Here is a 12645-nt window from a genome sequence, read left to right as displayed (position 1 = left end):
GGCTTAAAATCCAACCACTAAAGTTGGCTTGTAAGAGCACTTTTGCCACGTTTAATTTAATGCAAAACAAGTTTCAAAAAAAAAAAAAAAAAAAAAAAATTTGTCCAATGTAATAGTTAGGCAAAATAAATAAGAGTTGTCGATCTTACATTACAGAGATATATAGATAAGACAAAACAAAAATTCTTATGTATAAAAGAAAAAAGGAAATAATAAATAATAAATTTATAGAAATAAAGCGGGGTCCGCACTCAACGCCACTATGATGACATCATCACATAAACACACAAAAATGTAAATAATAATAAAACTTGAGTACTCTCTACGTTTCCTCTCTACTCTCTCTCTTTATCTATATAAACCCTTCACATTTCTCTTCTTCTTCTTACTGTTCTCTCTTTAATCCACAAATCTCTAATTCTTCATAAACCCTTGTTACATTATTTATTAGAAAAACCCTTTTTTAAAAAGTTTAACATTTGAGTTCTTGAAAATGTCGGAAGAGTTCGACGAATCTGATGTTATTTTCTCTGATAACTACTTTCCGATTCGTCGGAGAGAAGACGGGAACGAGAAAGAGAATCGTCCGGTGGGTTTCTGGGAAAACTCAGAGAGAGTGAGGAGCAAGACCAAATCAATAAGGAGCAAAACGACGCCGTTGCCATCACCGTTCTCGAGTTCGGTTCCGGTGAATATACCAATGATGAGGAGGTATTCTTCGTCCGATGATGAGGATGACGAAGGAGGAAGGAGGATGGTACCGCCGCATTTGATAGTAGGACGGAGGGTTGAAGGAGGTCAAATGGCGTTCTCCGTTTGTACAGGTAACGGAAGAACTCTTAAAGGACGAGATCTGAGCCGTGTTCGTAATTCGGTTCTCAGATTAACCGGATTTTTGGAAGCTTGAAATATTTGGACCGGACCGGTTTCGGATTTTTTTATTTATATTTTTTTCGATCTTCCAATTTTAATTTTTACTTTTAGTGGAAGAAATCAGCGATTCTCGGAACTGTTTTTTGCTTTTTAATTTTTAGTTTGATTTTTAATTGAATGTCAAAAGGAAAATGTCAAAAAAGAAAAAGAACATTATTTCCTTGTTTATTCTTAATTTTGATTCTCTTTTGTAATAGAAAAAAAAAAAAAAAAAAAAAAACATTAAGTTTTACTTTTAGTTAATATAATTATTCGTTCTTTCATCAAATATTCTTTGGTGCTGAATAAATCGAGTTTCTTGTACAAGTTATGAATGGTATTATGAAGATCTCTGCAGGGGGTTTGGAATATTATTATTTTCTCCTGTAATGAAGATGAGGACAAAAGACGAACAGAACCAGCTGTTCTGTTGTAATTGATTAAGAGAGATAGCTAGACAGAGACATTTCTTTGCCGGTGACATCAACTCGCGAAAAAGAAATTGCATTATTTTTAGGGAGTTTCTTTTTTTTTTTGGGTAATAATTTGAAGATTCTAGACCCAAGTCCAGACGTTTATTTAGAATAATAGGGAATTTTAGGTATATGGTAATGTAGTGAATGTATGTTATTTTGGGGGTAAAGTTGTGAATCGTTTGGAACTGTTGTTTTCTAAATACACGTGTTTGAGAGCAAAAATGTCATGGTCAAGTAAATTCATCTCATTATTTATTAAATTACCTTAAGGTCTATCTAGTTTATATCCGACTAATTCTTCTGTCTATTTTAATTAGCAAACCGTATATAAAATGCAATTGGTACGGAGATGCAGAATTAAAACAAAAACTTGAGAGTCAACAAACACCACTTGATAAATAGTATCGAGTTTATTCCAAAACAAATTCCTTGTCTTCTTCTTAATCAAGATACAATAATATAGTAAATAATTAATTCGAACCTTATATCTTTATAAAAACAGGCATATGGAGATTAATAATTAAGAGCTTATCATTGAAAGAAAAAAAGATCCTGACTAGCCATCCCTTTGGAATTCTAGTGTCCCGCGGATATACTTTGACACATGATGACATGATTATCAGCCGACGGCACATGCATCTAGCCATGTTCTTATCCATTAACTTTCTTACTGACTAAATTATGTGATATATACATTATAGTATTTTAACTTGTAAGCTTGTTTTTCACATTCGTATTGCGATACTATAGTAATGTTTTTTACACTTTAACAGAGAGATTGTATAATATTCAAATCTAGCATGCCCGGTCCCCCGGTATCAGATTAGGCAGCTTAGTTTTCTTATAATCATACGTTTTTAAAATAAAAACCGACAGGGAAATAATATTAAGTCACACTATAATTGCATAAAATTCTTCCTGTCTGTCATTTAATAAAAAAGGAAAAGACCTAGAAAGTTTTATACAATTATGAATTAGCGTGACTAACAACGATTCATGACCCTAATGTGTTAAATAACAAGTGTTCAACTTATAGCGTAAGAAGGAAACGTTTTGTTATTTGAGAAAAAAAAAATTTCTTCAGTTATTTGAAAAGTAAATCATATATCCATCCCAAATATATTTAGAGGTATATACGGTATATATAATACTAGATAAGGGCCCGTACGTTGTGCGGGTTTAAAAATTGTTGAAGAAAATAAATCCTAAATCTTAAATAAATTTTTAAAAATATAAAAATAATTTTTTTTCCTAAATTAAATATATAAATAGTTTTAGTTAGAAAAAAAAATAATATTTGTATTTACCTTCATACACTTATTTATATTTATATATTTTAATATATTATAACAATTATTACAATAATCTAAAGCTAAATTATATTCCACCAAAATTTTTGCCAAATACTCATCATTACTAATAATATTATTGTCAAATTTTAAAAACATTTCAGAACTTATTCACAAAATATTTTACATGCAAAGAGTTCATCAAAACAATATCTAATTAGTAAGTATGTATAATTTTACTCTATGTTTTACCATTAAAAATATGTTCTTACACCTAAAATTATTTTATTGTTAAAGTATGCTCGTTATCACTATTTATAAAATATCTTCTGAACAAATTAAACAAATTTTATGTAGCTTTACTTTCATTTTGACATAATCTATATATACATTTTTGGAGACATTTATAAAATAAATCTTGAAGTTGACACTTATTTACAGATATGCCATTAACATTAAATAATTAATTTAATATACAAATTAACTCTACTTATATTTGATTTTTTATATAGAAACTAAGTGTTTTAAAAGATAACAAACATAATTGTAAATGTATACAGATTTTATTTCTTTATTTTATAAGAAAGTGAGTGAAGAGATATTGTTCTTTAAAAATTTGAAAAACTGATTTGATAAAAAGTGACTTTTAGCCTCACATACTATATTTTACTTTCACGGGGTTCGTATGATGAGTTTTTGCGGATTAAATCTTTGAAAATAAAATTGTATATACATTAAAATATACACTAATATACCATATAGGCATATATATCTGTTTATTTATAGAAAATAAAACTAAGTGCTTTAAAATTTTATATTCTATCTAATAACAAATTTAATGTAATTAGGTTATAAACTTTATAAAACGTAAGAAAAAAGAAAAAACATTCTAAACAAAATTATAAATTAATTAGATTAAACTTAATTAATTGGGAATTTGATAAATTAAAAATTATTATTTAAAATATATTAATTTATAATTTAGTCTCCCGGTGTACCGCGGGTGAAAACCTAGTTATAGTTAAGGAACGATGCCTTATTTACTTCTCAGAAGTATATCTCATTTTACCAAAACTATTTAGAACTATGACCTCATCTCAAATATTCTTGAATCGTAAGTTCTTAACTTATTTCTACCCGAATAAAAAGTTCTCATATATTTCTCTATATACTGGATTTAAACGGTTTATGAATCAAATCCGATAGAAAACCACATAAATCAGGTTTGAAACCAATTTTAAAACGGTTTACCGTTCCAACTTCCCAAAGTACAAAATACCTTCTCAATTACTCGGTTAAGCAGCTTTTGTTTCAGTACCTGAATCATTGATATTATCCAGAAGAGAAAACTCTAGATTTTGACCAAATACATCAACCACTGACTAATCTTCGAAACTTATAATGCTACTAACTGTAGAATTCTTTTGGGAACCTCCATCTGTGTCTCCATCATCGATTAATTTAGCGGGTTTTATATACTTTGATTCCATTTCATTGCATCAGATAACTTCCAATGAAGAACCCGCACAAATAAAAGAAAATAGATCGGCAAAATTATATCAGAAAAAAAAAATCAAAGATCAAAGATCAAACCTTTTGATATAAAAATGTAAATTTCTTGTAGATATAATGTTATTTTCTTAATTAGTTGTTCCTATTACGTTTCAAAAATAATAATTCTTTTGACATAATTTATGTTATTTTTTTATATTTGTTATTCACTATTTCTTGATTAATAATAATATACATGCTTAATGAATTATTTTTTTTTCTGTATACATGTCAAAATCTAATTGAGAAAACACATATAATATTATTAGCTTACAATGGAAAATATATTAGTTTTGTTAATTTTTTTTGATTTAGGAAAACTTTTTTTTCGATATAAAGATGTAAATTTTATGTAGATTTAATGTTATTATCTTAATTAGCTGTTTTAAAAAATAATAATTTTTTATGTTATTATTTTAATTAATTGTTTTGGAAAATAATATTTTTGACACGTGTCAGCATCTCATCAGTATATTTGACACATGTAAGGATCTGGTGAGTTACTAACTCTGAGAATCAAACTTTCTATAATAAGATGTTTAGTAAAAATATATATACAACGTTTGTATGAATTACTAAAACGATTTTGGTGTTAAAAAAAAAGAATTACTAAAACGATTTTTTCTCAATTAAGAAGAGGGAAAAAAGGACAGCAAAAATAAAGTGAGATGACGTGGAAGTACAACTGGACCACGTGTGTAAGAAAAAACAGAAACTTCGAGTTGATGATCCAAACTGTCAGAATCTGATTGGACTCAAATACATATGATATGTTTCTTTTCTGAGTTCACGTGCATACCTTTTTCGCCACAAATTTTTCCCCTAAAAATTTATTTATTACGTGTGCAAACAAACAATCCTAAATCATTTGATACAGAAGAAGTTTAGCTTGTCTTTTTCTCAATAAATCTCTTGAAAGCTCTATCTATCTATGGTTTGGCCCCAAAATAATATTTATTGCATTTGCTTGCACACCATTGCTTTTGGATCTCTGCAATTTTCACTTTATGTAAGTGATCTTCAGTTATGTCTCAAGATATATATATATATATATATATATATATTTAAAAGAAAAAGTCTAATAATTTTCATAGAGATGACACAAGTTGGAAGTTGTTTCATTTATGAATCAATCAATCAATCTGTTGGGTAAAGAATCTATGACAAAATGTTATGCACAGTAAAAAAGCTAACAGATACAAACAACATCAAAACAACAACAATATCATTGCGACCACGAAGTTGATTCCACAGCTCAAGCTCTACATGTGGCCCTAAAGAGATGGTTAACTTACAAATCTGAGCTCACAATCGTCTTGACTTTGTTATCGTGTCTTGGTTGCTTGACGTATAACCAAACTTGCTGAAGTCTGGTTTAGGAGATAACAACCTTTTTGTGACAAAACGAAATCAAGAAAACAAACATATCTCTCTGAGATTATTTGAATCAATCACCATAAACTATTGAAAATAGTAAACTTTGAGATATCATAATGTTTACCCTTTAGAAGATGGACAAGTGTTGCGGATATCTTTGAGAGGTGCACGGAGACCACTAGCACGAGAGCCAGACACAGAATATCTGAAAGATGATATAGCTGACACAAATTTTTCCACTGATTTCTCTGCTATTTCTGAGTAATGCCCAATATGTGATATGTTTGATCCAAACTTCTCAACATCGTTAGTTTCAGATGATGTTTCTGCGTTTAGAACTTCACAAGTTAGTACAGGCCACAAAAACAGATTTAGTCAAAGATCTCAGTGCCTATATAACAATTATACAGATACAGATATTTAGCGAGCAGGAATTTCTATAATTACCAGTATCAGTTTCATCCATGCGCATGTGCTTGGAACTCAAATTTTCCTGAAATGGTTAGAGAAGTTAATAAATGGCTTGAACAAATGATAGGAAAAAATGGACATGGGCTAACAGAAAAATTCTATCTAACCTTCTGAAGGTATTCATCTGAGTCATGCTTTCTCTTCCCTGTTGCAGCTCCATGAAAACTATTAGTAGCAATGGAAGAGAGAGGTATAACATTCTCAGGAGTACTAAAGGCAGAACGGATCTCAATGGATGGGTTCTGTGCATCTTTATCGATCTGATGGTCTATCTTGTGGATGTTTGTTGTTCTCTCAGCCACCTCATTCATGGCAGAGAAACTCGCTTCTTTGGCATCTACATGACCGTTGTAGATTCGCTCATGATCGAAACAAGGACTTGTTGCTATAGCTCTGTCACTCTCTTCTCCTATAGAGGCGCTTGACATGTTCATCACATTTTTAACACTCTTTTTCTGACCAATCACAGAGCAATCATTGAGACATGGGATCGATTGTTTAAGACTTTTGTCTTCCTGCTTGTGCTTGAAATACTTGCTCCTTACTACAACCTTCAAACTATCTGTCTTCGGCCTCGCCACTTCCTCCTTGACGTACTTATGATCAAGGTCCTTTTGATTCCTTTCCTTTGCATCTTCAAGATTGTGACACATAAGAAATGAGCCAGGACAGAAAATTTAAGAGTATAATTTTTCTCAGTAGTGGAAATGAAAGCAATTGTACCGTCGTCGGGTGACACTCTTTTCTCTGCAACTTTGCTAGCACATGCAACACCCTAAAGAAACAGACATTAGAGCTTGCACTATGACTTCCGAGAGCTAAAATGTGGTTCTTCTAGTTACTTACAAAGCTATAACCCGGGGATTCATTTGTTGTCTGACTTGAAAGAGCATCTACATCTGGTGTGTTATCCTCAGGAGTGCTTGGAGACTCATCAGTTGGGGTTAGAGACATTGGTGATATCCTAGGAGCCTTGAATTTCCTTTTGGCCTCAATAGATGCAAAGCCTTTCAGATGTTAAGTGAATAACAAGTAGAGCAGATCAAATATCACCAGTTAAAACAGCTATTGCGACTCTTAACAATATACAGAAAATACTTGATCAAAACAAAATCCTACTAAACCAAGTGAACCAAAGGATACAGAAATACTTAGTGAGAAGATTTTTCTGGACTGGCAAATCAAGCTTTTTCTTCAGGATTTCAGGTTTGAAACTTTTGGGACGGGAAATATCATCAACAGCCAATTTAGGAGTAACACTCTCAGCCTATTTGTTTAAGAAAACAAGACAATGAATCAAGAAAAAATCTCCAGGAGGGAAAGAGACGGCGAGATTAAAAATAGAGAGGAGCCAATTAATTACCTGGAATGGCAACTGTGTGAATGGATCAAGCTGGCCTAGTGCTATACCTTTAGCAATATCTTGTGGCATTAATGTGAATAATGTTAAGAAATCCATATAAATGTTAATCAGTTTTGATAAATGGAGGCGTAATATCAAAGTACTTGTATCAAAGGATATGGGCCAACAAAATCTGAATCTTCACCAAGGTTGTCAGAAAAGCCAGACAAGTGCATAATATCTTCAGTTTTTGGGTCATAGACACGTTGATGCTTGAAAGTCAGTAAAGCTCTCTTGAATGACTCTTCATAACCAGGAGGAACTGAAACTGTGCTGTACTTTAAGTGCTTAATTACCTGAAAGCAAACTAGCAACATATCAACAAGTAAACTCTTTCCAAAACTAGTTACATAGATTGATGCCGCAAAATCTAAAGCTAGTTTTTAATGAATTTGTGGCAAAGTATCCACATTTTAACTAATCATGCTCTTGCTTTACCTAATTCCTTTTTGTAAGACAAAATCAAGTGAGAAAGAGAATGTATACCCTGTCATAGCTTTTGAACTTCGTAATGAGAGCATGAGCTCTTTTGAGTCCCATTCCTGGAAGTGATTGCAGATAATCGCAGCCACTTAATATGCACATTTCAAGAAGCATTTGGCTTGAAAATCCCGAAAGACAGAGATCTTTATTTTTGGGTAGCTTGGAGGCTTGAAACTCAACACCATGACCAAACTTGTCCATTTTAAAAATGATCTGTGACACAAAAATTAGCAATTGAAGTCTTGATGGTAATACACAGGGTCCGAGAAAGAATTAACAATATATCTACCAGTAAAGAAGTGGAAATACTGATGAACTGCAATATCTCATACAAAGTGTAATAGAAAGCTTACTCTTGGGCAGCCAAAAGGTATGAGATCAGAATCCTCAGTAATAATCGCATCAACTTGATTATTAATAGCTAAGAATGTCATCTGCGCATCAGCTTCATAAGGAGCAACAACATAGTCTACATTCTCCTGCCTCAGAACCTACAATGGTAGAGAAACTTCAGATCAAAGAGATGCAAAACAAAGAAATTAAGGAGAACACACAAAATCTTTATTAAATGGAGAAAAAAACAAGTTATCCAGCCCACTGTTACCTGTATCAACTCATGTGCAATAGAAGGTGAGATGTCAACAGCCTTCGAATAGCACTCATAAGCAGCAGAGGAGTTTCCATTTGCTTCATGCTCCAATGCACGTGCAAGATTTTCCTTTCTAGACCTGAACTTATTGTTATAGAAAACAAGTGGACTTGGTGTGAAACTTGTTCAATGATAACCAGAAACCAACATACTAGATAGCCAATGTTTTGCATACCTAGCACGCTTATTCTCTTGTTCTAGTTTCATCGGTAAGGGACCTCCATCAAAAACCAGAATAGGCTTCACTCCATGATGGCGGAGTAAATTCACTCTATGCATACAATATTGAATATGCCTGAAAGACACCAGTAAACACATTAGCTTCCACAAAACCAGAACCAGAAGAGTACATAGACAACAGATCTTAATGAATACTACTGTCAAATTTAATTCCCTTCCAGCAACTTAAGAAATGACAATTAAGTTTTGGTTTAGCAAACATGAATCACTGTGTCAATTATCCTACGAGAAATGGACAGGAAACACCATAACTAAACTTAATCAATCATGTCTAAACGTCTAAACGAAAATCTCAATCTATAAACCCTACTAGGCTTCTGCTGAGACTTCTAGAACATCCTCGAGAGATTGAGATCGGAGAGTCCATCAAACATTAAAAGGTTTGATTTTTCAGAGTGGGTTTAACGAAAATGGGACAATACACATCGAGACAAAGAAACCCAGTTTCTAATTTGGGGGAAAACAAAAAAACCAATCGATCTACATCTGGGATTCATCAAGTATTTGGAGAGAAGGGACAGAGAGAGAGAGAGAGACGAACCTCTTGGTGGGTAAGCCCTTGCAGAGCTCTCGGCTACAAGATAAAGCTCCTTTGTGTAGCCATGAATATGTATCAACGGCGACGATACAACCCTCAAGATCCTTGATATGAACCGGTACCATTATCGATTTCAGCAACGGCAAAAGCCCTTGAATACCCATTTCCTCCCTCCCCTTCCTGTTCGTATTCTGGAAAATGAAACCCTAATTTCGCCCTGACGAGAACATTTCAGGGGAGACTGTGACTGACTGTATCGAAGAGGTGTGTATTTCTATAGCTATTTTCACAAATCTGGCGGGAAAATTCTAATTAGGGATTTTGACCAAATTATATCTCGGTCCAAGGATTTCGCTCGGAAGGTTTTTTAATCTCTATATAATTAAAAGAAGAGTACATTTAAAAAAATTTAATGTCCAAAATGTTGTTAGATATTATAGAAATTGCCACTCAATAATATATACAAAGGAGATGATTAATTGAAATTGAGAAGGATAAAATTGAGATTATTATTTTTAACTAGTAATTAGAGGAGATTAGGGAAATCCGCTGCGTTGTACTGGGTTGTATGCTATTATGTTTAAATCCAATATCTAACTTGATTATTTTATAAAAGAGATTCGTCAATTTTCTAACCCGACACCCTACAGTATTTAGTTATATTTTCCATTTGTTTTTGCTTAAGACTTGATTCAAAAAAAATGGGAAAAGATTAACATGTAGATGGGATAGTAGTAATCTAATTGATCTTCCTTTACATTGTTTTTGAATGCATTACACATGTTTTTGTAACATATAATAGAATCAAATTGTTGTCAAATAAACTACACATATTCCTCGACACCATATTGTATGTTGTTAACTAATGCATGTTAAACATGTATATATGTTGTCAAATGATTTTCTTGTAGTTTAAGACGTATTAAAAACAAAGAAGTCATATCTAATTGTGTAATTGTCTTCCATTTTTTAAATAGACATTGTTTCAATAATCCGTATTAATTCCCTTTATTATCGAAACATAACCTCGTTCTTCTAACAAAACATTGCAGAAAATAGGAAATAGAAAAGACATGAGTTCGTCAATATAAGATAATAAACCAAAGATATAAAAAGTTGGGAATGACGGATTGCTAGTTATCAAAGCACTACTCGCACCCACGTTTACGCGTTTTCTTAGCCATTTCCACGTTAGAGCTTGTTGCTTTGTTCAATTTGTTGTCGAGTATATTCAGATCAAACTGACCTATGTTGGAACTTGCAATATTATTCAACTTAAGGTTGAATGTAGGTATTTTTGTGGTAGTATCAGAATGAAAGGAAGGATGTTTAATTAATTAAAATATAACTAATTTATAAGAAAATTGTTAGTTTCGTAACTGCTATGCTATCTATCTGTCCAACATTTGTTGAAAATTCACTGAGTTTTGAAACTATAAAAGTTCTGTGGCTGCCTAGAAGTGAAGTTGAATGGGGTCACTTTTATTTGGGAAAAAATTGCTTGCCACTTAGATCTTCAATACACCTTGATATTTCATCTTTGTTGCCTCTATCACCCTACAATATGTGTTTATAAGTGATTGAATAGAAATCCATGTATGAATTTGAGTTACTGGAAAGTGGAAACCATATAGGTATGACATTGTAATAACTTACATCTTAGAGGATGAGAGTAGCTACAGTATTGGTGATGAGCTTAGTCATTTCATCGTCAAATACCACAAATGTTGCCCGGTAATAACCATTATCAACAACGAGTTCAACTCGATACCTCCCAGCTCCTGTGACATTGGGTGAAACGCATCTTCTGCAGCGTAAAGCATTTCCAACACCAACAAAACCAAACGGAGCCAAAATAACAAAGATTCTCACAAACGAAATTAAAATATGAGATGAACTTCAAAGATTTACCTGCTCCTGAAGTGATGATGTCAAACGATTACTATCCCAAAAACAAAGTAGTCGACCAAAAACTTGTTGAGAAGAACGACCAAGACATAAGCCATCAAAGTTTACATTGTTTACTTCAGTAGGAATCGCAACAACATCAAATTCAGACATTTTCTAAAAGTGAAGATTCAATGTTTTTACTTAGAGTGGAATGAGGATGAATTCGTGTTTGTGGGTGGTGTGAGGTGATTTATAGTAGTTTATAAAAAGGCTAATAGATAGACGATGAATTGATTTATTTCAATCTCTGTTTCAAAAGTGGAGAATTATAATCACAATCACGATATGAGGATAAAGTAGTGGAGTTTATATAAGGAATGAATACATGAGTTACAAGTTACAACAGATTCTTACTTGTGAATACCTGTTGATGATGGTTGATGATTCATCTCCTTAATTGCAAATTATCAGCAGGAAAAAAAACATGAGTGGAAGAGATGACCTTTTTTCTTTTCTTTTTACATGGGCATAAAGTAATTGGACTAAACAAACTATATTTGGGCTTATATTTAATCAATTATGCTAGTAAATGTAGCCTTCAAAATAATACATAAATCTCAACAATTTTGTTAACTTATAGTGCTGATGTGAATGCTCTTAGAGAGAAAACTCTGCTATTATATATATGATTTACACATTTGACCAAAACCCGACCCATAGCTCTAAATTCTAATGGTTCCCGTTTTGATCATGACACGAAGATATATACATTTCAATTGACCTAATCTATATTTCTCCTCTCGATCGTTGTTTCCCCATATCTTTATTCTAATTTTTTTTGTTTTTGTTCTTCTTTGTATTTTTATGTTGTGAAACGATTTTGTAGTATGGTATTCTCAACCACCGGATGTGATCAACACGAGATAGTCAATTTTAGGTTATGGGTTCTAAGTTCTTGAGGAAGGAATGTTAAAATTAATATTTGTAGTTTAAAAAAATTACGAGTTTTTAGATAAAAATACAAAGATTAAGAAACAGTAAATGTTATCATTTAACAAAGTTTAACCAATAGAAAAAAATACTAGAGAATTTAAATAGTTAAAACTAGAACAATTCTCATAAATATCATAAAAAAAAACTTAAATATCTTATAATTCTGATTAGAGAGATTGTTAAAAGTAAAGGAATCCCAAAGTTGGATACGGTTCAATAAAATTAATAGAGCTATGAAAACAATACTATTTGTAAACTACCCAAAAAAAGAGAGCTATGCATAGAGATATGGATATGCACTGGGAAAAAAATTCATAGTCAACATGACAACATCATTTCTATGATTTAACAGACAAATATTTTCCCTAACACCA

The 12645-nt window shown here is 32.1% G+C and overlaps 1 protein-coding gene and 1 non-coding gene across 2 annotated transcripts; one reads left to right on the top strand and one right to left on the bottom strand.

The window, feature by feature from the left end:
- Positions 1-373: 373 nt before the first annotated feature.
- Positions 374-1201, top strand: LOC104757297 (protein S40-1). The gene has a single exon (XR_015587637.1). It is a non-coding gene; the product is annotated as a protein S40-1 (transcript).
- Positions 1202-5325: 4124 nt separating this feature from the next.
- On the bottom strand, positions 5326-9817 carry LOC104757296 (exonuclease 1). The gene is made up of 14 exons (XM_010480025.3): positions 9392-9817; positions 8786-8905; positions 8566-8689; positions 8315-8452; positions 7965-8174; positions 7599-7774; positions 7440-7512; positions 7220-7343; positions 6923-7083; positions 6800-6851; positions 6184-6710; positions 6053-6098; positions 5730-5931; positions 5326-5618 (listed from the first exon to the last, which is right to left on the bottom strand). Exons 1-14 carry the CDS (start codon positions 9550-9552, stop codon positions 5534-5536), a joined length of 2199 nt encoding a protein of 732 aa, XP_010478327.2. The 5' UTR covers positions 9553-9817; the 3' UTR covers positions 5326-5533.
- Positions 9818-12645: the final 2828 nt, after the last annotated feature.

This window comes from Camelina sativa, chromosome 17, assembly GCF_030686135.1.
Source record: "Camelina sativa cultivar CO46 ecotype springtype chromosome 17, ASM3068613v1".
In the NCBI taxonomy this organism is placed as follows: domain Eukaryota; kingdom Viridiplantae; phylum Streptophyta; class Magnoliopsida; order Brassicales; family Brassicaceae; genus Camelina; species Camelina sativa.
Note: the sequence above shows the minus strand (reverse complement) of the source record. Positions and strands in the feature narration are given on the sequence as shown.